The 26,515-nt window shown below is 41.2% G+C and overlaps 1 protein-coding gene across 3 annotated transcripts in view; it reads right to left on the bottom strand.

The window, feature by feature from the left end:
* Nucleotides 1-26,515, bottom strand: part of FBN2 (fibrillin 2) — a 247,723-nt gene that overhangs the window by 22,544 nt on the left and 198,664 nt on the right. For all 3 annotated transcript variants that reach the window (XM_032425314.1, XM_032425315.1, XM_032425316.1), the window contains 18 exons: nt 25,809-25,877; nt 25,269-25,394; nt 23,718-23,843; nt 22,967-23,119; nt 20,151-20,219; nt 19,172-19,297; nt 18,854-18,979; nt 18,279-18,404; nt 16,384-16,500; nt 14,393-14,521; nt 13,827-13,946; nt 10,940-11,065; nt 10,106-10,258; nt 9,066-9,131; nt 8,637-8,762; nt 7,946-8,065; nt 6,815-6,937; nt 5,972-6,103 (listed from right to left, as the gene is read on the bottom strand). In XM_032425314.1, the coding sequence (XP_032281205.1) occupies nt 5,972-6,103; nt 6,815-6,937; nt 7,946-8,065; nt 8,637-8,762; nt 9,066-9,131; nt 10,106-10,258; nt 10,940-11,065; nt 13,827-13,946; nt 14,393-14,521; nt 16,384-16,500; nt 18,279-18,404; nt 18,854-18,979; nt 19,172-19,297; nt 20,151-20,219; nt 22,967-23,119; nt 23,718-23,843; nt 25,269-25,394; nt 25,809-25,877 (2,133 nt within the window). The remainder of the gene's footprint in view (nt 1-5,971; nt 6,104-6,814; nt 6,938-7,945; nt 8,066-8,636; nt 8,763-9,065; nt 9,132-10,105; nt 10,259-10,939; nt 11,066-13,826; nt 13,947-14,392; nt 14,522-16,383; nt 16,501-18,278; nt 18,405-18,853; nt 18,980-19,171; nt 19,298-20,150; nt 20,220-22,966; nt 23,120-23,717; nt 23,844-25,268; nt 25,395-25,808; nt 25,878-26,515) is intronic.

The raw sequence follows: 26,515 nt of genomic DNA, 5'->3' as shown, positions 1-26,515 counted from the left end.
TTTAGAGGACGAAATTGAGGAACATAGTGAAGCCAGCTTGCCCCAAATCACAGAGCTAGGAGATACGAGTCGAGGTTTCTCAGATTCATCATCCATCTCCAGGGCCCCACTTGGAACCACTCTGCCACAGTGCATGCGCCACAAAACTGTCTCTTGACCGTGGCCTGCATTTGGACCTCACCTCATGCCACTCTCCTGGCACAAGGTCCAGCTAAGCAGGCCCTCATTCCAGCCTCAGGCATCTTTGCTCTTACTGCTCTTTCCTTTCCATTTCTTTTCCTTTTTTTTTTTTTTTAAGATTTTATTTATTTATTTGAAGACAGAGAGAGTGAGAGAGGGAACACAAGCAGGGGGAGTGGGAGAGGGAGAAGCAGGCTTCCCGTGGAGCAGGGAGCCCGACGCGGGGCTCGATCCCAGGACCCCGGGACCATGACCTGAGCCGAAGGCAGACGCTTAACGACTGAGCCACCCAGGCGCCCCTCCTTTTCATTTCTATGCATCAGCTCAAATGTCTCCTTGTCAGTGAAGCCTTCCTTGGAAATGTCTTCTAAATTAGCTCCCATTTAAACATTAAATCTTACTCAAAAAGATTTACTGCTATATGAAATTATCATGTCCATTACTTGTTTGATGCCTGTTGTTCCCTGAGCAGAACATACACAACTTGAGAGCAAAGTGGGGGCAGGGAGGGGGGGTGGGGAGGACCACCTGTCCTTCTAGTTTATTAGGGTCTTCCAAGAGCCACACACACAGCGGGTGTTCAGTAAAGTGTAACTCAGTAAGTGACTGTTCTGTAATAGTTTTTCATGGGGGCGGTGTGTTCTTATATACAGATATAAATATCTTCTATAAGATACTCATATACTCAAATATATTTCAATTTTTTTTTTTTTTTACTTTTCTCTTTTTGGGGGGACTTTATGCAATGTTGGATTTTTTGTCTTCCACCTATATCATTTTCTTATTAATCACTTCCATACCCACATTTTCACCTGTGTTTTCATCCTTTGCTTCTTTTTATTAATTCTACTGTGCCTAATTTCTGTGATGCTTTTCTTTTCTGAGCTCTGCTAGATCATTCTCTCTTGAGATTGCTTTATCTTCATTTTCAAGCTCTTTTATTATAGTTTTTATTTAATGGTGTCTCTTACAGATTATGAAACAATTTTCCTAAACTTGTCTTCTTCCATTCCTGAGGTGTTTTAGTCTAATTCTTGTTTATATTCCTTTTTTCTCCCCCCCCACCCAACCCCAATATATATAACTTAGTTGCACTCTTGTGTAACTATCCATCTTTGACTGATTTTCATCATTTCAACTATTTGCTGAAAAATAATGTAACAGAAGATCACCCATTGCTGAGCTGGGTGTAATCTATAGCTTCAATTCATGTTTGTTGTATGAGCATTCTCTCACCAAATTGGTTATACTCTCTGCCCATGGGGCATGCATACCAAGTTTTTTGTAATTTAGGAGGTCACTGTGGCTCTGAGTAAAGTTCTTTGAGTCTTAATGTCAACTGTGTTTTCCCTTTTCACACTGAATGTGGAACTGGACTTCTACAGAAACATTTTATATTTCTCTCATTCACCTGTGTTCCCAATCTTCTACTCAAAGACTGCTGGATGAACTCTTAAATTGGGGCAGTTACTTTGAAAGATATCTGTATTTTATTAAAGTCTAAAGAAGAATATGTCACTGCACCTCTTAATGTGTTTTTGATTGAAATTTTATAATATTTGAAAGATATTCTTCAGAGTCTGTATTTGGGGACCATTCCTCATTTAAATAAACAACACTCTTCCCTCCTCCATTGTATTTCTAAATCTTCAGGGGATAGGAGTGAGGGAACACATTTTTATTCCATCATCTTAAAAGCAAAGCCTTCCTTCCTCTCATTAATATTTCAAAATTCATTTTGAAATAAATTTTATTCATTTCAAAATGAATAGCCAATAGTATTGTCAAGATTTTCATTAAAATTTAATGATCTTGGTGAACTTTTTTCTACTTATTAGGTTTTTCTATTCATTTGTTTACTTAAAAAATAATTACTGGGCATAGTATATTGCATAGTCAAATTTCATCTGCTATATCTGATAAGGGGTCACTATTCAAAATATATAAATAACTTACACAACTCAACACCAAAAAAAAAAAATCTGACTAAAAAATGGGCAGAGGAACTGAGTTCGCACTTTTCCGAAGACGACATACAGATGGGCAACAGGCACATCAAAAGATGCTCAACATCACTAATCATCAGGGAAATGCAAATTGCAACCACAATGAGGTATCATTTTACTCCAGTCAGAATGGCTAAAGTCAAAAAATCAAGAAATAACAACTGTTGGCAAGGATGTGGGGAGAAAAAGGAATCATCAAACCATGGTTGGTGGGAATGCAAACTGGTACAGCTACTGTGGAAAACAGTATGGAGGTTCCTCAAAAAATTAAAAATAGAACTATTTTATGAGCCAGTAATTCCATTACTGGGCATTTGCCCAAAGAAAATGCAAACACTAATTTGAAAAGATATATGCACTCCTTGTTTGCTGAAGCAGTATTTATGAGAGCCAAGATATGGAAGCAACCTGAGTGTCCATTGATAGATGAATGGATAATGAAGGAAGATGTGGGACATACACACAATGGAATGTTATGCAGACATAAAAAGTATGAGGGCATGCCATCTGAGAAAATATGTAAGGATCTAGAAGTAATTATGCTAAGTGAAATAAGTCAGACTGAGAGAGACAAATACCATATGACTTCATTCCTATGTGGGATCTAAAAACACAAATGAATAAACACACACCAAAAGCACAACCAGACCTATAATACAGAGAACAAACTGATGGTTCCCAGAGGACGGGGGGTGGAGAGGTTGGGCAAAATGGGCGAAGAGGAGTGGGAAGTATAGGTTTCCAGTTATGGAATGAAAAAGCCGTAGAAATAAAAGACACAGCATAAGGAATAGGGTCGATGATACTGTTAGAGTAATGCATAGTGACAGACGGTAGCTACACTGGGGGTGAGCACAGCATAATATTTAAACTTGTAGAATCACTGCAGTTGTAGACTTAAAACTAATGTAACACTGTGTATCAAGTATACTTCAATTAAAAAATATTTCACCTGTGACTGCATTTATAGTTTTCTTTATAGAGGTTTTAGATTTCCTATGTAAGTCTAATTCTTTAGCTTGTAATATTTTTAGTTTCTATTGCATTTGACATTTGGGGGATAATTTTGTTGGATTCCAGTTTCACTGGAATTTTTATTGTGTTTCTTTTTGTGGCTTTATCTTTCATTCTCATTCTGACATTGTAAACACTTTTTATTTATAATAATATTTTGGCTGTTTATAATGGAATTTCTAACTATAAAAACATGTCTGTATTAAATGGAACTTTGCTACAAAGAGTCTTCTGATGATCAAAGAAAGTTCTGCAGAAGGTTCAGCTACCAGCATGGTATCATGAAAAGCCTGAGGATCAGAAATGTTTTAGAACCTGGATCTTCTGTAGCATCTTTTAACAATGAAGAAATTCCAAATGTATAATGCTGCCCTAGGTCTTTTCTTTGAAAAAGCAAGTACACGGGATCACAGAATATTAGAGCTAAAACACTCCTCCTCCTCCCACCCAAATCATGTAGTTTCTCACTCTGTAGAGGGAGACAGAGGTAGAGAATTTAGCCTCTTTTGAGTCACCCAGCTCATTTATGGCACATCCGGGACCAGAAAACTGGGTTCCTGAAGTAATCACAGTGCCCACCCCCTTGCTCCCAGGAAACACACAGGTAAATGTAGTGAGCATACAATGTAAAATTCAGCTAGTTACAAAAATAAAAATTTTTCCAGGTGTAAAAAATAAAACACATTTCTAAGTATTTTAGATGAAATTCAAACACACATACACACTCAAAGAATTTAAAAAAAGAGGAGGAAATGAAAATGGATCTCATGCACCATAAGAAGGCAGGATGGTTCACAGTGTCTTCCATACAATCTACTTGTACCGTTTCAAGCATGTTAGCATATGCTCTGTGTGAGACTCTGAGAAACACATGTGAGTTTGTCAACGTGACTCAGGAGTCTGGGTATATTTTCTAGGTTTTCAGATCCTGGGAGAACAGTGCTTTTGAAGGAACCACTGCATAACTGTAGATGTCATCCACTTTTAAGTTTGGTAAGTAGTGTATATTGAATGAAATACCTAATAGATTAAGAGAAACTACGAAATCGAACTACAGTCTGATTGGTTGTTTGCAGACATTTAAAAATTAATTTTATATTATGCATGTAATTCACGAATTCCACTCTTCTGTAAAAAATTAAAATTGACAGGTAAGGTTGAATTACGTTTCAGACTAGTACCCTCTAATCTTAGTATCTTCCCTGAGGGTAATTCCTTCTGTGAAGTGGGGTTTGATCTTTTAAAAAATTTTTCTGTGTATTTACTTGCTTACATACATACATACCTACCTACAGAAAACATACAGTATTTACTTATAATTTTCTTTAAAATATGACATTATATATTGTTCTGTAACTAGACATTAAGAGTCTTGCTTCAGTAGAACCCTTACCTGCTCTACGGAATCTCACAGGACGATACTCCACGTTTATTTCACTGTCTTGGGCAGTTGGGTTTTTTTTTTTTTTTTTGGTTGTTACTATGAACAAAATTGTAGCGAATATCCTTGTATCTCTCTTCCTGTGTTAGATTCACTTTTTCAAACAGCTTTCTTGAGGTGTAATTTACTTGCTATAAAGTCTGCATGTCTTAAGTGCACAAGTCAGTGATTTTTAGTAAGTTACAGAGTTGTGTGGTCATCACCACAGTCCACTTTTAGAATTTCCCATCTCCCAAAGAGGTCCCTAATGTCCTTTTGCAGCCACTCTCCATTTTGGCTTCTAGCACCAGGCAATCACTGATAGATTCATTTTTAAGAATCTTATTTTGTGATTTTTTTCCCCAAAATAAGACATTATTCACTATCTTCAAATGTCCCTCCAAATACCCCCACCGTTTTCAAGGGATTAGAGGCTAGGACCGTAACTAACATCCTTTTTTTTTTTTTTTTTTTTTAAAGACTCTATTTATTTATTTGACAGAGAGAGAGAGAGAGAGAGAGAGTGAAAGAAGGAACACAAGCAGGGGGAGTGGGAGAGGGAGAAGCAGGCTTCCCGCTGAGCAGGGAGCTCGATGCGGGGCTCGATCCCAGGACCCCAGGATCCTGGGATCATGACCTGAGCTGAAGGCAGATGCTTAATGACTGAGCCACCCAGGCGTCCCCGTAACTAAGATTCTGAGTTCAAGGAGGGGCAACCATCTTTTCTCCAGGACTCTGATTGCACCATCCCAGGTGACAACACTTTGGGGAAGAAGTGCTGAGAAAAACGGGCCAGGCAGCCACGGCCACTGTATGTGCTGGGGGACTGCGACGTGCACCGTAAAACCTGAACATTTTCCACTCCTGAAGCCACCTTAGAGACCCAGCTGCACCGCCTCCATTTACACATGAATTAACTAAGGTCCAAGTAGGTCACAAACAATATGGCCCAGTCGCACAGCGATCCAGCCTGTGCAGGGGTCTGGAGATGAGCTGCCTCTTCCTCTCCTCGTTGATGGAGTGATACCAAAACGAGAACACCCTCTCATACTTTCACTTTGCTAAACAAGCAGAATTGTTTCAAGGAGCTGTCCTCTACTTCTCAATTAAGTGTTTTCAATTTACAGGACACAGAAGGATGAAAAGCAAGGACAGGCCTCATTGGCATTGCATGATCTAAACTGCGTTCTACCGGCACAACCCCTGAGATGGAAGAAATCCAGCGACCACACAGTCTTGAAAGAGCTAGAAAAAAAGCTGGCTGGGAGTGAGGATGGTTTGGGACTAGTGCTATAAATCTGCCTTGAGGTAGGCATCTAAACTAAGCAGACCCCACCCCGCAAAGCCTTACCCACGCAGCCCTCTCCGTCCGGCCGTCGGGTCATGCCGGGCGGGCAGAGGCACATGAAGGTGCCGATCAGGTTCTTGCACATCATGCCTCTAGATTCACAGTCATGGAGCCCTTCAGCACATTCATCCAGATCTAGAAAACAGTTTTAACAGGAAAATAAAATTCTCAGGAGCAGGCTACTGTTTCGGATTTTGAAGTCTTAGGTTTGGTTTTCTGGCTCTTAAAACACTACCATGTCACAGAGAAAGGAGCCAAGTCTCTTCCAACTCTTGGCTACATTCTAGATTTATAAAAGCTTCGGCACTGGTCCTAATGCTAAGAAGTTCCAGAAAGAACTGAATGGGAAATCATCAGAGAGGGAGACAAATCATGAGAGACTCTGAACTGTAAGAAGCAAACTGAGGGTTGCTGGAAGGGAGGTGGGTGGGGGGGATGGGGTAACTGGGGGTTGGGCACTAAGGAGGGCACGTGATGCAATGAGCACTGGGTGTTATACGCAACTGATGAATTACTGAACTCTACATCTGGAACTAATGATGTACCATATGTTGGCTAATTGCACTTAAATAAAAAAAATACTATAGTAAAAAAAAAGTTCAGGAAAGGACAGTCTTTGCTTTAATAAGAGCCCAAGAGTGTGACAATGGTGGGCTCTTCAACCTGTCTTATCTTTGATTTGCTCAGGTAGATCCTCAAGTGTCTTGTTATCTAGGTGTGGGAATCTACCAGCAAAATACTGTCAGATACGTCTGTAAACGCTAGAAGAAGATAGTGGAGAACTGTAAGATCATTAAAATACATTTCCAGTGTGGCAAATAAAGTGTCTCCTGTCTGTGGCCGTACCTTTGCACATCTTCTGGTCTTCCCTGAGGGCGTAGCCAATCGGGCATGTGCATTCATAGGACCCGAAGGTGTTCATGCAGCGGAAAGCACATAGCAGCGGGTTCTGGGCACACTCGTTGATATCTGATCAAGGAAATAGGCAGGCATGTACTGAGCCTACAGTTTTGTCTGTTTACATGACGCTGGTGTGTTTACTCGGCTCTCATAGGAAAGCAGTAGGATAACAGAACTCACACTACTGGTATGGAGAAGTGGGTACCTGACAAACTCATCCTCCAACAAATAACAACTATAAACTCTGGGAAAAAAATACAAAAACAACTACCTGCAGTAGTTTCTAGTGGTGAGTTGAAACTCAGCAAACAATCAGCAAGAAATAAGTTCCTAGTTTTTTTCTTTATTTTTGTTTTTCTGAGGTTACCCTGTGGATGGCCATAGTCGTGGCAGCAGCAGTACCTGGCAGCTACATCTTCAACAGAAACTTCCCGAGCTTCTATCCAGAGCAATCAGGGGAGGGAGCTAGGGTCAACCAAGGCTGCTCAAGAGTGAGGGGGAACCCCGATAGGAGAGGGCCAGAGATGGAGACACACTATTTTTTTTTTTTTTTTTTTTTTGCATAAAAGCCCAAGTTGCTGACTTAACCATGCGTGTGTGGGGCAAAATCAAAGAAGCTAGCCACACTGGGGCTTACAGAACAAACTGAAATCTGAACCACTGTCTTCCACAGGCCAGCCACTCTGCTTTTACGTTCATCCAGGTTAACTGCCTGCTAAGACAAAAGCATCAACATTCTTCGAAGTAATACAACTGATTCCAGAAGATACCACACTCACAACATCCATGGTATGGCCCCAAATTAACCAACATGCTGAGGAGCCAAGAAAATGGGATGCCAACATCAAGAGAAAAACACCACCACAGATGCCAACTCTGAGGTGACCAAGATGCTGGAACTATCAGACAAGGACTTTGAAGCAGCGACTGTAACTGCTCACCGGGGAAAAGGAAAGGATATTTGTGATGAACATAATCATCAGCAGAGTATCAAAGCTACAGACGTAAAAGCTGAGACATTAAAAAAGCCTTTCCTATTATCAAGAACAAATAATATTTAAGAAAAGTATCACTTGCCTTCGCAATTCATCATGGGCCCTGGCTCAAAGCCTTCATTGCAATTGCATTCAAAACTCCCAATAACATTGGTGCATGTACCATTCCCACATGGATTGCCGATCGAACATTCGTCAGTATCTGAGAAAAGAAGAGTAAGAAAGTGCCCAACAATCTGCGGAGTTTTAGTTTAATATGAGCATGCCCATGAATATCCGCCTGGCCCTCACACATTCCCAGGACCTTTACAGGGCACAACTGACTCTGTACCCTCCTTGGCCTTGAATGGCTGGCCAGCCCTGATTCAGTGCAGACGAGCCCCAAGGATCAAGTGTGCCAAGCTCTGAGTCCCCAGACAGCCATGTTTTCCCTAAAAGTCACAAACCCATAGAGGGGTGTGGTCTTCTGCTACAAGAGCAGCTGCAGAAAGTCAATGGACCTAAAATGGACCTCTTTCCCATTACTGGTTTTGGCAACTATAAAGCTCTAGGCTAGGCACACCAGAGTTTGTACATTTGGTTGAAGGCAGAGGTTGGGCAACTCTCTCCATATTCACATAAACCAGATCTACTGGAAAATACAAGATGGGAGAAGAAAAAGCCATTACTAGCTCCTGATACTGGCTCTGTGAGTCCTACCACCACCCGGGGCGCCTGGAATAGGAGAACTAGAACAGAACTTTCCAGGTGTGTAACGTGGAGCCAGCACTCACCCACACAGCGCACTCCAGTGTAATCCAGGTTGTAACCCATTGGGCATTCACAGCGAAAAGACCCGTCTGTATTGATACACTGACCATTTGAGCAAATGCCTGGACTCTCAAGGCATTCATTGACATCTAAAATAAAGAATTATCCATAAACTTCCTCAATATAAAAAAGATACGTCGAAACTGTGTGTATCTATTCAACAGAGACTTAAAATTTACAAGACACGTACGCATTTCTTTTGCCAGATAAATACGTACTGTATTTCGTATACAGTGTAGTCTCATGATAAATATAATGCACGTGATATATAATGCTGTATATATATACATTAAAATATACTGTATGTTATACAGTAAAATACGATTTATAGAATAAATGTACAATGATTTATTTATATGAAGATTATAGGAATAAAATACGTCAAACCACACCTTCACGAGTGTCATGAAGACTGGGAACCGTTCCGTGGCCGTAAGGACACAAGTCCTGGAAGGCAACTGTAGAGAAGAATACAAATTCCCCATTACTGAAGAGTCTCAGCTATCGGGAGACCTTCAGAACTGATTAATGGTATACATGAAATCCGACTTCTCTATTTTTATGGTTTTCTTCAAAAGCAACACTGAGCCTATTTTTTTTTATTAAAGATTTTTATTTATTTATTGAGAGAGAGAGAATGATAGAGAGCATGAGAACGTGGAGGGTCAGAGGGAGAAGCAGACTCCCTGCTGAGCAGGGAGCCCGATGTGGGACTCGATCCTGGGACTCCAGGATCATGACCTGAGCCGAAGGCAGTTGCTTAACCAACTGAGCCACCCAGGCACCCAACACTGAGCCTATTTAGAGCAGGTCACCCAAGCTTGCCCAGCGCCTTCCGGGGTGCCGCCGACTGAGGGCTTCTGGTTCTATTTGCTCCTTTAAGGCAGAGCGGCCAGAGCCCCCTCTGCCCCGGACACATGGGAGCTACCTCGGACCTAGAGAACCAAGCTGGTTCCGAGCCTGCTGGGAAGCAGCCTACACCTCGGCTGCACCAACACAAGACCTGGGAGCCTCCTGGTCTCCTCCTGCAAATGGCCCTTGTGCTGACTCAGCCCCTCACCCTTTTATGTAAGATTCTGAGAGCGGCAGCCCGTGGTCCAATCCCCACGTGGGACTCGTGCAGCAGTTGGGAATATAATTTTCACCCCCTCCTTGCATCTCCTGGCCCGCACCTCTCAAATTCATTCCTTTGAAAGCAAGCACTGCTAACCTCGGGGGGTGGGGGAGAATGAAGTAGCGGGAACGCTAGCTGGGCTCACACATTCACACATGCTGAACACCCAAGTGGAGAACGAGTCTCTCGGATGAAGGTGCGCAGCGAACTTTACAGTTTAGACGTGAGGGAGGAGTTTCGCCTTCAAAATACTCATCAGTTACACGGCTGAGGTGACTGATAGTCATTCCCAAACCCGCACAAAGTGGCCACTCTTACCTTCGTCATCTTTGGGGCACAGCTCACAGGGGTCCCCCCAGCCCTCTCCTGGCATTTTACTACAGCAACACTTGGCCTTGGTGGTGTTGAAAGCTTTGGGTACAGAACACTTTCCGTTTTCAAAGTTTGTGAAGCAGAAACTCTGGCGGGTATCTAGTCAAGAAAGCAAACAGCACAGGCCTCCTTACTGGTCATGTGAAAGCACAGAATACTCTGTGGATAACAGTTTCTGATGGAGCGTTTCTCATGGGCTGAACGCAGGATGCAGATTAGATTAGCAGTTGAAAGACAGGTCTGGAAAACCTCCATGGCCGATTTCACATGCCAACTTACACTGACCTGTCTATAAAATTTGATGTAATTGTTCAAAATGTTTAAAATGTTTTTATAATGTCCCTAGGAAACCTGAGAAATGATGCTCAGTATTAAAATGATTTCCATATCTCTTCTTCTACTGTTACATGATAGCCTAATAAAAACATTCCACGTAACTTTCAGTAAAACCATTCACATTAAAAGCAACTTATATACTAGCGTACAAAAAAAAAAATCTATACCAACAACAAATGCAACAGTGAAGCAATAATAATAATAATAAGTGAATAAAAATAGTAATTTTTAGTATGACGTTAAAAAAAATGTGCAAACAGAGCCAAAAATTCAAAGTACCTTAAAAGTGTCCGGCACATACGGTTTTGAGACCTATATTTTTAACTTAGACGTATTTGCCATAGACATGTACTTTGTAGTGACCTACATTCGCAGGAGGGTTTACGGTCTAGCTGTGAAGTTCCTAAGAGCAAATGATGACAGAGAAGCCATTCCAAAGCTTACCAAAGCATCTGCGTCCATTATCAGACAGTACAAAGCCGGGGGGGCAGATGCACTGGAAGCCCCCAGGAGTATTGGTGCAGGAACCAAAAAGACAGATGTTGGGATCTTCGTCACATTCATTTATATCTGGATAAGAGCAGGAGAATATATTGCCTTAAGCAAATTAATACACTGTTCAGTCTTTGAAAATAAATAAATTTGTCCATACTACCACAAACCACTAGCCACTGGTTATTTAATATGAAACGAGAGTACATAACGTGTATGTATAACTTATTCTTTAAAAGTAAACTATTATCACTTCAAAAGTCAAAGATTATATCCAGTTTCAATCAACTATACAGCCCAGACACCCAGCAGAACTCCAGCTCGCGGCACCTGATCCCTACGGGTGCGTGTGTATGTCCCATCTGCTTATCACATGTGACCAATATCCTACAGGTGTCACAGCCTCAATGGGTCTCCTCCTCTGATGCTCCTCTCTGCCATCCAGGTTAAGATCCCGGAGTCAGCTTTATTCCTCCCCGACTCCAGATGCAGGCAGCATGTGACCTGTCTCTTCTACCTCCTCTGGGCTTTCAAACTCAACCTCACCTGCCCCCGGGATTCCCATAAATCTCCTAACAGACGGGGGCGTCTCCCTCTCATCCCCTCACACTGCCTCCAGGCTAAGACACACATCTACTTGAAAATCTGTGCCTACGGAACCAGGGGGACTCAGACATGGTTTGAGAATTTCATCGTTCCCACCTCACCCCTTTGAAAGGTTCCTTCAAAGAAGTAAGTATTCCTTACCAGTGATATTCGGCCTTTTTATTTTTTTCATCGCAAGTGCTTATTTAGTGAGTTATTTTACCGCAGTGAGGAAACATTACACAGTTCCGGCCACGTTAGAAAGTCAGCTCCACGAGGACCAGGACACAGCTGTCCGGGTCCCTGCTGCACCGCTCAGCCTAGCACGGCGTCAGGCACATACTATATTCTCCATTTATATTCGTAGAATTCTAGTGAGTCATACCAGGCCCTTTCTTTAAAAATCAAAACCAAACCAAACCGAAGCCCTGCCGTGCTCCACACTGCCCGCAGGGCCGAGTTCAGTCTTCTGAGCTGCCACTCACTGCCCCTCCCTTAGCACACCCCGGACGCCTGTGTTTCCCGGCGGCCGCCTGTGTTCTCTTCCCTTCTTTGATTAGTCACTTCCTGTCCAACACTTAGGGGCCCCCTCCAATGTCACCAGTCCTTTGTGATGAGCTGCCTTGACCTGCCGTATTCCTACCACCATCACCACAGCCCCAGCCTGTGCTCCCACAGCCTGACCCCTCTGGCGTGGCGTCCGTCACACCGGATTGCAAGGCAGCTTTACTTACAAAATAGGTCTTTTCTTTTATGCAGTAGGTTACCTAAAGGCGCGGACTGTATCTTTTTGTATTCCCAGCACCTAAAAGGTACCAATCATTCACTGTAACGCACACTGAAAGGTGTAATGAATTTGTGTGTGTGTGTGTGTACATGTGTGATATGCGTAGGTTTGTGTAAGTGGGTTTACAGTCGTGTTAGGAATCATTTCATCCGGGTAAAATTGGTAGAAAAGATTGTAGCCTGAAGAAAATAGACTTACAGCGAAGTTAAGTAAAGATCATTTTTTTTTTCAGAGATGCAAAACAGGAGGGTTGCTAATGATGGATAAGGAAAAAAATACTTCTGCAGTTGAATAAAAGGCTATTGAATCACAGATTTTTTTTTCACTAAGAGAAAAGGTAGCTGAGCCTTTCTGACCCAGAGAAGTGCATGTATTTCTTTTCCCTTCTAATGGCTGACACCCTGCTACGGTCATTGTTTTATAAAGGGGTGGACTATAGGGATAAAGAAGGACTGAGATTAAATATGGAATTAAGGAAATGAAAGAAAGGATCTTTTACTTTTTAAGAAAGTTGTTATTAAGATGTGTCTAGTCTTTATTATTTTTTGAGGATTAAAAACAGTTTTACAGTGCACTCACTATAGAGATCAAGAAAGGGAAAAGATATAAAGACCAAACTGGAATGACGTGGGGTACCCATTATATGAAATCACATGGTCTGAAAAATAATTAAATTTGATGAAGTAAACTGTCTCCCTCACGTCTGTCTATCAGAGTCCCTGGAAAGTGAACTACTAGTAGAGCTACACAGATTTATTTTTTAATTGGATAACTCGAAGGCAAAAAACCCCTCAGCAATCATTTCATGTTAGAAGAACCACACTAAGATGGTGCTTCTGAATTTCAACAAGACTGTAAAAAATAATTTGTATAAAGGTGAAATTAAGTAACTGTAAAAAGGTCAGCCTTCATCATGCTCACCAGGCCATTCTGGGACCCACTTTTGATGTGGTTACCGTGTTCTTGTATGCTGGAGGAGTTTCAGCAGAAAAACATCTGTTATGACAAATGGATTAATATTTTCTGTTTTGACATGAGGCCTTCCCAAGGAAAAAAAAAAGTCTCAACAGCATAGTCAAGATTTTCTGCTCCACATTTCTAAGACTCTAGACACCTTTAATAGATGTTTTAAAATTGGTTGCCAAAGATTACAATTTTTGTAGACTTTCTTTAAATTCAGTAGAAAGTCTCTGCTGACATTTGGAAAAAAGATTAGAGTGCACTGAAAATTCTTTGACTGGTATAACATTTCTGTTAATGAAAAACCCCACGTCCCTAAATGCTTTGTTCCCACCACTACACCTTCAAATCGATTCTTATGGTTCAGGGAAGCAGCTGTAGGTAGCTCTGTGTTTAACTCCGTGGGTCAGGCTGCCTGCAGTGGTTTGGATGCAGTATCCTTCCATAGGGTCTGGCCTGGGTCTTAGACCGACAGCTCGTGGACCTCAGAACAAGTGTTAACCTTACCGATGCAGTTCTCGCTTTTCACTTCATACCCCGGGGGACAGATGCATCTGAAGGACCCCTCCAAATTCTGACAGGTACCAGGAGAACAAGAGCCAGGGAGAGCGACACATTCGTTAGTATCTTTAAAGAGAAACAAGAGAAAAAAAAAAAAATGACTTAACTATGAGGTAACTGTTGCCAAATGATGTTAACATGAATTCAAATTGGGCCTCTCTGATCTGTCAGGTCACTATGGACAAATATGCCCTGAGATACTCTTTTGACATCTTGGGTATTACTCATTTGGCAAGAGGCTGATTTTTCTGATTTGTTTCCTTTGTCTCCTTTTATGGTGACATGGAGAGCCCCAAGCTCTCTTCCAATAAAAGCATTTCGGACAAGTCATTCCCAATTGTTGGTGTATTCCTTATACCCATATTTCCCATGCTATCTTATTTTGGTCAAGTAATTAGATGATCAAACGAAATGTGAGAGTTTCCAAGTGTGTGTGTGTGGAGGTGGGGGTGGGGAGTCACATCATTATTTAACAAAACAACACATAGACTGTCTACTGTGTGGATAGTTACCTATACAGTTCTTGCCATCTGGAGTAAGTTCATAACCTTCATTACATAAACACTTGAAGGAGCCAATTTCATTGAAACACCGTCCATTTCTGCACACCTGACCAAAAAAGGAGCTGCACTCGTCTATATCTGTAAGCAAACGGGAATGAGCTTTTCAGAGACAGTCTTTACACATGTATCGTGTTACATGTTGCAACGTAAAAACATATTCACAGGCCCACATTTACAAATATGCTTCATTATAATCTTCATCAACGCAGAGAAAAAAAACTTTAGTGGAAGCACTGAGTGACCAATAAGGTCACAGAGATCCCCACTATATTTCAACCCCAAATTTTGATATTAATAGAACTCAAATTTAGAGCCAGATAAAAAACTGAAGGTTTATAGTGAAGCTCTCCATTCTTTTCAAATGAAAAATATTTCTTTCCTTGGAGACCAGAAAGTGTACAGGCTTAACCTGATGGCCTAGTTTGCAGATGATTATACCTGGAGATAAGCTAACTATAGTCAAAGCACAGATAATGGAGCATATTAAATATAGAAAAATCAATTATATTAAAAATACTCTAGAACTGCTAACATACATTTTGCTGACAAAATATAGAATTTGAAAGAAAAAAATCTTAACTTTCAGTGAAACTTAGGGCTGACTGCTTTGGAGTAATTACTCTATTAATTACTGCAGGTTTTAGAAGGATGTGTTTGGATCAGAGCCCTACTGGTGTCTTTGGTTCTCCCTGTTTATACAAAGGGTCTGAGAAACTATAGATAAGAAGGTGGTAGTTGAAAAAAATGTCCAGTTAGCTCTAAATTTTTTCACAGTGACAGAATCCGGAAAAAGAAAAAAAAAAAAAACGGGGTTGCTTGGGTGGCTCAGTTGGTTAAGCGTCTGACTCTTGATTTCAGCTCAGGTCATGATCTCAGGGTCGTGAGATCGAGCCCAGCATCGGACTCCATGCTCAGCACAGAGTCAGCTTGAGATGCTCTCTCTCCCTCTGCTCTCCCCCGACTCACAGATGCGTGCGCACGTGTCTGGGCATGCACTCTCTCAAATACACAAACAAACAAAATAAATACAAAAACAAACAAACAAACAAAGACAAAACTGAGAGGAGCATGTTCTGGTAAACTGGAGGTCAGAGGTGGGTTTGAGCCGCCCGGATCCCGTAATGGTCGAGAGCCAGCATTGCTGTCCCGTACCCTACAGGACCGTGTGCGTGAAGAGATGTTGACTGTGAAACACCAGCACGGTGCCTCATGAATGGTAAACAAGACACGTGCTCAGCATTTGTTTGTCCTTCCTATTGCCCTGTTCTCCACCGACTTAAGGAACCTCCCTTACTCACTATTAATTCTTGTTTTAATCATTGTTGTTTAGGGGCAAATGATACAATCCTGTACCATGCATAGGAGACACTTCCATTTTCCCCTGAAAATTTATGGTTGTTCAAAATTGAAATCAAACAGGTTTCTGAGGGCTGATGTGGAGACGCAACCCCCAGCCCCCACCCCTTTGTGTGGGAAAAGACATCCCTGTTTCAAAGGCTGACAGAAAATGAAGTTTCAAGATGCAACATGTTTTTAAGTTGGAGACTCTGTCAGTATTTGACTATAAATCAAGAATGCGTTATTTGAAATACTGGAAAAAGCACTGAAACAATGACAGGTCTAGCTGTGATCCCACTTACGGGGTAAAAACCACCCTAAACCGTAGAGCACTCGCAGCAGGCTTGCTATCAACTGCATGCCCTTTCCTGCGCATCGACTGGCTGATTGACAGATGTACTCGAGACAGCAGACGGTCTTGTGATTATTTAAACCAGTACTACGGCTTTAGTTAACTGGAAATTAGCCAATGTTATTATGTATCTTTCAGCACCTATTTGTTTTTTAATGGTGAAAACATTTCATTTACTCTTTGGTTATATTCCTTATTTCAGGACACTGTGTGAACATGAAACAGTAGCCCCAGAGGACTGAGTACTTACCCAGGCAATCATTATTATGAGTGAGTTCAAACCCTGGGTAGCAGAGACAGTTATAGGATCCAACCGTGTTTTTACAAGTTCCATTTCCACACGGATGCCGCTCACACTCATCGACATCTACAAAGAAACAGTGGCTCCAAGGAATTCAATTTTTAACTCGAAAAACATAGCTGGTTAAACACTTAGATTTTCCTCATTCAATACTTCTGAACCTGCATTTATTTCAGGAAAATGAGTATGCAATAGAGAAAACTCTAAAATTATATGACAAAGTGCTGCTGAGTGACTTACAGGTTCATATTAATACTCAGAGCTCAGCTAAGCAAGCATTCCCTTAGTGCAGATGTTTTAATGAATGGGTTTGCTTGTCAGCTGTAAGGAAACCAATCATTTGAAACACTAAACAATTTGTTCTATTCAAGCATTATCAACACCACTCCCTCAGAAATGTGCACAACTTAATTTGATCAGTACAACAAAGGCAAATTTTAGTTTCCTAAATTTTATGAATAGAATCCAAATTGAAGAAGTCTACTAGAACTCAGTATTATTAGCCTTCAAAAAATGGAATTAAAAATATGTTCAGAAAGGTCATCCTCATAGAACAGATTCCCTAGACAATGAATTCTAGGCTATTGGAACTCTTCTTCTATGCGAACAAGGGTACTGTTCCTTAGGAAGAAAGCTTTGTTTAAGAGAGGTATTATCAAGGAGTTTCACTGCTTTTTATCATGAGTGAATTATTAGGATCGAGGGCATGTTTTCTCCATATGAATTTCTGAATCAAATCTCAAATATTTTTTAGCAAATCGTGTTCTCTCTCTCACAGAATACAGCCAGGACATTCTCAGAAAGTTCATGCAAAGAGGACTAGATCCTCTATTTGTCTTTTGTACAAGCATCCCCTAGAGTTTTCCCCACCACCATGGCTGAAGTCCATAGGGGAACTCTTAGGAGGCAGTAGATGAAGAGTTCTCTGGGTGGTCCTGGTGGTACGGATAGGTCATAAAGGAAACTAGCCCTGTAGTACTGAAATCTCACTTTACTGTTCATACAGGTAGTATCTTCAACACCAAAATAGTAGATGCACAAGTTCAGCTTTTTCTAAACTGAGGATATGTTAATTATAAATAGCCAGGTTTTAAATTTAATTTTCCTCTTTCAAGTGCAATGCATGGAGAATTCTTTTGGCCAAGATACATACTGTGGTTGACATCAGATTGAAGGAGTTACGCTGAGTTCCAAGGCTGGGCTCCAAGGTGGCCAGCTCCTTTGAAAACTCCTCATGTGTCAGCTCAGCAAGTACTTACGGAACACTATCACTACCGAACACTATCACTGCTCAGCTAACCATTACATGAGCTATTGGGAGATTTTAAAGAGTTTTGCTACATTTGCCTCTAAACATGCTTTGGAGAGTTAAAACACAAAAGCAGCCGGTAAGTCCCATGTATTCAATGATTTGAGGGAAAAATGTATAAATGTATGTACATGTGTGTCTATAAATTTATTCCAATACTATTGCTCTTACTACTACTACTCCCTGGCATTCTTGTGGCTGGAAAGGTTTTCTCGAGTGGGAACAGAGAAGGTGAAAGGACAGCTGGTGACTGTGGTGACTTCCACAGAACCCTGAGGGTCCCAGAGTGCATGAGAAGCATGTGGAAGGCATCTGAGCAAAAAAGTTGTGAACAGTGAACCAAAGAACATATTGTGGTGTGTCCCTGCTCGAAAATTTTACAGTGAATAAAGGCATGAACAGTTTAACAGAGCTCACTTGTAGTGAGACGGTTTGTAACAAGAGACACAGGAGTTAGTCACCCCAAGTGGCCGACCCATAAGCCCCCTGGGAGCCTCAGTTCGCTGCACTCCTGGACTAACGTCCTCCCGCTTACCCATGCACATAGTCTGGTCCTGCGATGCCTTAAAGCCGTTGTGGCAGATGCACTGGTAACTTCCTTGCAAATCAACACACAGCCCATGACTGCAAACATTAGGAATTTCTAAACATTCGTTGCGATCTAAAACAAAAAATAAAACACATGTTACACATAACTGATTTTTATTAAGATTCCTTCATTTTTTCACAGGCCTGTTTCTAGAACCTGCTCTTAATTATTACAGACAGGCTGAAAACGAACCATAACAACAGCTGAATCAAAAGAAGTGAGGCTTGAAAATATCCAAGACTCAAAAAAAAAAAAAAAAAATTAGTCCATTTTTCTACGCTGATTGGTATCTCAAAGATACTATTTTATTTTAGGTCTAATCCTAGGAGAATCCACTGAAGGGATTTCTTTTTTTTTTTTTCCTAACAAATTAAGTCTAAAATATGTGGTGGAATGGTTTCAATAGGAATGAAAAGATTTACTTATCTTGCCAAAATTCTCTCTGAAAATAGGTTCTGATAGGAAAGCATGGCCAGCTGCTCGGTGGAGGGGTGGGGAGAAGGCGGCGCGCGGCCTCTCACCTACGCAGGCTCCGTTGGGGGAGAGCTTGAAGCCCGCCGCACACTCGCAGCGGTAACTGCCCGGGCTGTTGAGGCAGTCCGCGTGCCGCTGACACAGACTGTCACCATTGCTGCACTCATCAATGTCTGCAAGAGCAACATGGCCACTGTAAGGATTTCCTTATTGCGTCAGTATTACCTTCGCTTCACCCGTGTGGTGACCCGCTCCTCAATACTGCTCAGTACTGTAGAAGACGCCGTACAAATCAGGAGACCGGCTACAACCCCTGTGTGTCCACCGAACTCGTCTGGCTGGGGGTCACGCATCATTCAGATTACCTTCACAGACCAGGAGCAGGTCGTTGTAACTGAACCCCGTGGGGCATTCACAACGGAAGCTGCCAATCTGGTTGATGCACACGCCGTTTGCACAAATGCCTGGGATCTCTTTACACTCATCAATGTCTAAAAGGGAACAGATTCGGTCACACAGATGCAGTTCTGCTTCACGTATTTACCATAAAGACCTTTGACAATGCTACGTGTATGCTGGAGGGAGAACACCCACTCAGCATCACAAAAATAAATTCCCGAGTGGCATATAGGCCGTAAGAGAGACTACTTTCCTTTGAATGGATCAAATATACCAAGTGATTTTAGTGTCAATGTAGCAAATAAACTTCCTAGAGAATCAAGCTTTCTCTTCAAGTGATGTTTCAGGGTCCCCTAACTGCTACTCCTCATCTAAGGAGGAAAGCTAAGTCTTCTTATTTTTATGTACTTTGTTACAGATGCATTGATCATGGAGACTTAAAATTATATTGCTTACTTAATCTTTGAGGAAGAAAAGTAGAATGAACAGTAGAAAGTACATTCAGGAGAAAATGATTAGTATAATTAATAATTCTGCAAATTCCTAAGTAGATCAGTAGGAAAGGGATACTACAAAAATACACCCAAAATGAAAACATATAGTTACAAAAAGAGCAACGGAAGGGTACAATAAAGTGGATTATTTAGAGTCATGTCATACAATATTCATGAGAAGGAAAATGAAGGTTTTAGCTTGATATGTACGAAATCTTGAGATAGGCCTACAACTATCATAACCCAATCACCAAATTATGCTGACAGGGTAATACCCTTATTAACACTTGGGTAGAGTCTGTAAATGTGTTAGTTCTTTCTTGTCTGACTATATTAGATCAGAATCCAGATTATTTCATTTTATGGCACTTTAAGCTTTAAAAACACCAAAGAAACTCTTACACAATGCTACCTATACATATTAAAATAAACATAACCTGGAAAAACTTACCAACAGCTTTTCCGGTGTGAATGTCAAAGGTGAATCCAGGGATATTTCCACATATGGTTTTAAAGTCAGCTTTAAAATATAAACAAAGCAAATGCACTCTTAAAATTCTCAAACTCCTTTCAAGCAACATTTTACATACTTGTGCTGACAAATATGTTTTATATTACTTACAACCAGATATTTTAATTTCAGTTGTATTTATTTGATAACAGTACCAGCTTCTGCCAGAAGTAGATTCTAGGCATTCTTTACCATTATTATCATCATTAACTTTTTAATGCTCTTACATTAGAAGTAAATCATTACAAGATTCAAAATATCTACTGTAGGCATTTAAATTCTTTTCTTCTTTGGATATGCAGATCTTTTTTTTTTTTTTTAAAGATTTTATTTATTTATTTATTTATTTATTTTTTATTTTTTTTTTTTTAAAGATTTTTTATTTATTTATTTGACAGAGACAGACACAGCGAGAGAGGGAACACAAGCAGGGGGAGTGGGAGAGGGAGAAGCAGGCTTCCCGCGGAGCAGGGAGCCCGATGCGGGGCTCGATCCCAGGACCCTGAGATCACGACCTGAGCTGAAGGCAGACACTTAATGGCTGAGCCACCCAGGCGCCCCTGGATATGCAGATCTTTAATAATGATCCACTTTATATACATTGAAAAGCCAGGTTAGAGTACAAATTTAAAAAAGGATTACAAATTGCACAAAGGCACAAGTGTGCAAAAACAGTTGTTGTAGTGCGAAACAGATGAACAATGAATAATGAATGATACATGAATTTTGTCTCATCTTTTTAAACATAAATGTCTATTTTGTTGGAATGTGAAATTTGAGGCATCAGAAACAATGCATCATAGTATAAAACAGAGACTATTAACAGTTAACGCCTATCACGTAATTCACCAAACTACAGAAATTTAAGAGAATTCTCATTTTTTAAGCAGATTGCTTCTGATGCCCATGGCGACACACGAGTAAAACTCCTGAATACAGTGTTAGGTAAAACAGAGTGTAGACCAGATGGGACGTGCTATCAGGGAGGGGCTCTGCAGACTTCATCCACCGAAGCTCACTGAGCATCCACAACATAGACAGAGACACACACCAGATGCTCAGTTCAGTAGTTTCTAATAGCCTGGCAATGCATAAATTGTAATTTATATGCATCCTCTCATTTACTATATAACCATATGAACTAGTTACTGTCATTTTTAACTTGTTATCTCTATTCTATACACGAGGAATCAGTTTCAGAAAGGAGAAATCATCTACATAAGGTCAGATAAGTGGCGGAACTTCAATATAAATACAAACCTGTCCTCTTACACCTAAGCCCTTTACTTCCTCTTACAAAAAGTGATATTTAGGGGCGCCTGGGTGGCTCAGTCACTTAAGTGTCCAACTCTCAATTCTGGCTCATGTCATGGTCTCGGGGTCACAGGATCAAGCCCCACATTGGGCTCCCTGCTCAGCACGGAGTCTGCTTCTCTCCCTCTGACCCTTCCCCCCCCTCACGCTCTCTCTCTCTCTCTTCCCCTCCCTCTCTCTAAAATCAATAAAAACAAAACAAAAAGTGATATTTAATTCCCTAACCCAGTGATCTTCAACTTCTAACTGATGGGAGTTTTTAAATTAGAGAATTGTAAAAATGTTTCCATTTGTTTTTCGGAGCACAACTATGGCAAGTTAGTTAAGAAAATCCATTTGTCCACTGACTTAGAGCCACCGAGAAAGGCTCCATAGGTCACTTTTAATCTTTCTCCTTATTTTCATTTCATTACCGCATTAATTATATCATCACGTCTGAATACGTGTAACCTAAGCAATATCTGGCAACAAATGCATAATCATTGCTTCTCATTTGTCTGATTGGTGCAATGCTTAGGATCTGCAACTACTGAAAGTAACTTTCCACATCATAAATGAAGCTGAACAGGCAACAATTTTAAGACATTTATTTTTCTGTTCTCATAGCTATTATCTTTTAGTTTTTCTTTCAAAAGAATCTGTGCTTGTGAGAAAAATTTTACCATGTACAGACCAGTTCTATTTTCCGCCTAAAAATTTCAGATAAGTTTGGGGAAAAAGGATGTCTAAGAAACATGTTGGCAATAGGCTGCTTTCATGTTAAAGTCTGCTCATCAAATCCATGTTTTTGTGTGTATTTTTCAAGACTGAAACTAAAACAATACTTACTGAATTTGATGGACTTGAAATTACCACAGGTTTTAAATCAAAATATGACACCTTCCAAGTCGAGCACAGTGACACAGGACAGTTGCTCAGTAAATATTTGCTCACTGAATAACTGAGTAGTTCACCAGCAAACTATAAAATAACGTTCTAAACGTTCGCTTTTTAGCAGTGGGGCTTATTTTCAGGATCCCGATGCCTCCTCGAAAGATAGCTCAGAAATTAGTATCTGAATCCCAGAAAGGGCCACGTGGGAAATGGAGTCATATGACGCCCTTGGCTATTCTCAGAACTGAACAGGTCTGGTTTTTTTTTTTTTTTTTTAAAGATTTTATTTATTTATTTGAGACAGAGAGAATGAGAGAGGGAGAGAGAGCACATGAGAGGGGGGAGGGTCAGAGGGAGAAGCAGGCTCCCTGCCGAGCAGGGAGCCCGATGCGGGACTCGATCCAGGGACTCCAGGATCATGACCTGAGCCGAAGGCAGTCGCTTAACCAACTGAGCCACCCAGGCGCCCCATGAACATGTCTGGTTTTAGCACTAGTTTGCTTTTACTCAGCTGTCACATACACGTGTCACCAGCTCAGCCGGCAGCAGAAGCACGGCCGTGTGCTTACCTGTCCCCGGGGTTGGGCACGGCTCACATGGTTTGTTCCAGGCTTTGCCAACGTTGTACGTGCAGCAACACATCCTCTTTGTCACATTGAAAGGCAATTCGTTCTCACAAGTGGTTCCATTATAGCTTCGGTAGCAAAAGCTTTTTCTCATGTCTACATAACGGAAAAACAAGCCAACCAATCAGAGCAGGAAGCAGCTACTAATGAAGTCCACGCACCTGGAGACACCCGGTTTTCTTGATTAACAACTCCAAAATACTTCTTGGCCGCCTGGAGGCATCTTAAAATAATCCTTTAAGTTGAACATAAATCATGTGTAGATTAACCTCGATCTCTCCCGTTTTCAGATAAGGGATTTCCATTTGTAATTTTCTTGGCAAACAAAATTAATGGGAACTTGTTTCTCTACTCAAAGGCACTGATTTAATTTTTAAAGTAACACATATTAATTTTCAACGTTCTCTTATTTGCAAAATAATGTTCCCCTGACATGAATGGGAAACACAAATTATTTAGGAATAGGTAAGTGTCACGTTTGATGACACTTTGTATCTCACACTCAGGCTTTTGACCGTGGAACTATATATTCAGAGTTCAAAAAAAATGATGCAGAGCCAGAAGTTTGTCAGCCTGTGAAATACTTTATCATTCGTAAACACTTAATTTCCAAATTTTCTGAACAATCGTCCTGAGACACGAGTGTCCGAGTGCCCAAGTGCGTGATGTCATCCCTGTCCCAGGCCTCACGTACCCATGCAGTTGTGGCCTCCGTTGACCTGCATGTACTCGGGCGGGCAGATGCAGGTGTAATTGCCCAGTGTGTTGTAGCACGTCCCAGGCCCGCACACTCCGGGGTGCGCGAAACACTCATCGATATCTACAACAGGCAAGGATACCCATTAAGTCATAAAGCTACTGTTCTGTGAATTTATATGATTTAAGCTACTAAACAAAACATATGGCTGATTCCCCAAATCCATATTTAAAAAAAAATTACAATTTAAAGCAGTTCTACAGAAAAGACCTCAAAAGATGCATTTACATGACACAAAGTGTGTCTTTCTTTAAAAGAAAAAAAAAGCCAATATTCAAAAATACAGGTGACCAAAAGAAATTTCTTCCTGAAGTGAAAGGCACCCGTATATTATTTTAGTTGAAATTTCACATTCTTCAGATGGAAGCGCTTTAACACTTGCTGTCCTCTTCTGTCATTTAAACTAAAGTTTAATGCCGACTTTAAATGGAAGGCAGTTAGGAAAGCCTTTATCTTTTTTGTCAATTTGAGAAGAGTTGACATACATGGTCACATTAGTTTCGGCTCCACAACTTAGTGATCGGACAAGTTTATACCTTATGCTGTGCTCACCATAAGTGTCGCTACCGTCTGCCCCGTTCCATCGCTATTACGGTATCAGTGATTGTATTCTTTACGCTGTACCTTTTATTCCGCGGCCTCTTCATTCCGTAACCAGAAGCCTGTACCTCCCTCGCCCCTTCGCCCATCGTGCTACTGCCCCTCTGGGAACCATCAGTTTGTTCCCTGCAGTTACAGGTCTGATCCTAAGGAAAACCTTTCTCTGGATAGCTCCCTTCAAATCAGCGGCCATTCGGGGATTCTAGAAGGAGCACAGCTGCTGCTTATTCTCCTCATTAAGCCATATTTCTTCTAGAAACACTTATCTAATGTGTTCCAAAGGAAAGGTTATAATGGAAATAATTATAGTAACACATTTAATGTTCATTTTTAGAAACACTTGTTCATTGATTCCATAAATAAACACCAAGACTCTTCTGTAAGTTAGAACTCACAGCTAGAAAGATGACTAAGATGTGGGCCTTGCGTCAAGAAGCTCCCTGTCTAGTGGGGAGACAGGGAGAAGTGAGGGGATGGAAGCAAGAAAGGCAACAGCATCATCTTTGAACGTCTTCATACGATGCCTCCTGACATTTAAAAATTACTGGAAAACGGTAACTGAATCGTTGCATTCCAGTTTACCTATTTTCCGTAGGTAAAATAGAACTCTTACCCATATTTGAATAACTTATTTGATACTGATGTTTTCACACTAATCCAGCTTTCCCCATTTATAATCAACCCATGCACTCAGAGAAAAATTAGAGTCAATTATAGCAGTTACGCTGTAAATTAATTTATCTATCACCGTACACCTGAGCAGCATGGATAGGACAAGGTAAAAGCTATGAACCAGGCTAACAGATCCTTTGAGAGAACCTTCTCCAGGCCTGACGGTAACTGTGTTCTAAAGAGAGCTAATGACGTGAAGGTGTCCAGGAAGCTCGCCTTCACAGATGCGGGTTTCCTCGCTGAGGTAATAGCCCTGTGGGCACTCGCACTGGAAGCTTCCGAAAGTGTTGATGCAGTTTCCGCCCTGGCAGAGGCCTGGTAACTCCTGGCATTCATCGATATCTGCGGAAGGAGAGACGGCTCACTCACGGCAAGTACCACCATCAAGGACCAGGGTTACTGTTACAGCCCTCCAATGTGCCATGCTGTACGACCCGCAGACTTCTATGCCCTGGGGTTCTTCTGACCATGGATTTTTTTTGCTTTGTCATGCAAATTTGCTAAAATCCGAGAAGAGTGATTAACGCGGGCTGGGGATGACGGTATGGAGAGTTTCTCTGCAGAGCAATCAGACATCCCATCACCGTCATGGGTCCTATCTTACCGAGTTACGAGTGGTCATTCAGCATCCTGGTAACTGGCTGTCCCATTGTCATTTTGCAAAATAATCTTGATTAGATTGCTCCACATTAACTTTCCTACCAGCTTTTCTACTTCTCTTGTTTAAATCTGGGTGACAATTAGAGGTACACTCACCTTCTAAGATGATTGTGATGGGGTTGGGTCTGAAGCCCTCACCTCCGGGACACAGGGTATAATACTCAGCTACAGAACAACGGGAGAGAAGAGATTTGACACCAGTGTCAAAGGGGCAGAGGCGAGGAAGAAGCGTTGTGCAGCTGCCAGACTCAAAACACAATCTAAGAGGAGTGAACTGCATTCTTTAGCGCCCTTTCAAATACACTTAAATGTATATTACGTTTTACTGGAAGTAAGGTCACTACTTCACAAGTTACACACACAACAGAATAACCAAAACCGTTTGTTTTTGATTAAAGAAAAACGCTTCAAAAGCAGACAATGTAGATCACAACTTTTTTGGCTAGTCAATAAAAACAGACTCGACCATTCCAAAGTTTCATCTGTGTCTGTATCAGAACACACGTTTCAGCTGCAGACAAAATACGACTGACTTGAGGAGAACAACCCATCCAAGAACCTGAACTACAACAATCCCTGAGAAGAACCAGGAGTGGTCTTTATTTGTGATCCCAAGGAGGACTGACAACATCACCATTCACACTGGACTGGGGTTAGCAATCGTGGTGTGTGGTTTTTTTTTGTTTGTTCGTTTGTTTGTTTGTTTTTTAATCATATCATGGAAAACAATCAGAAGAGAGCATTTCCAATTCCTTTCCTATCAAACACTCTTAGCCCGTTCCAGCATCATCACTGCAAGCAGT

This window comes from Phoca vitulina, unplaced genomic scaffold (genome assembly GCF_004348235.1).
Source record: "Phoca vitulina isolate PV1807 unplaced genomic scaffold, GSC_HSeal_1.0 scaffold32, whole genome shotgun sequence".
NCBI lineage: Eukaryota > Metazoa > Chordata > Mammalia > Carnivora > Phocidae > Phoca > Phoca vitulina.
Note: the sequence above shows the minus strand (reverse complement) of the source record. Positions and strands in the feature narration are given on the sequence as shown.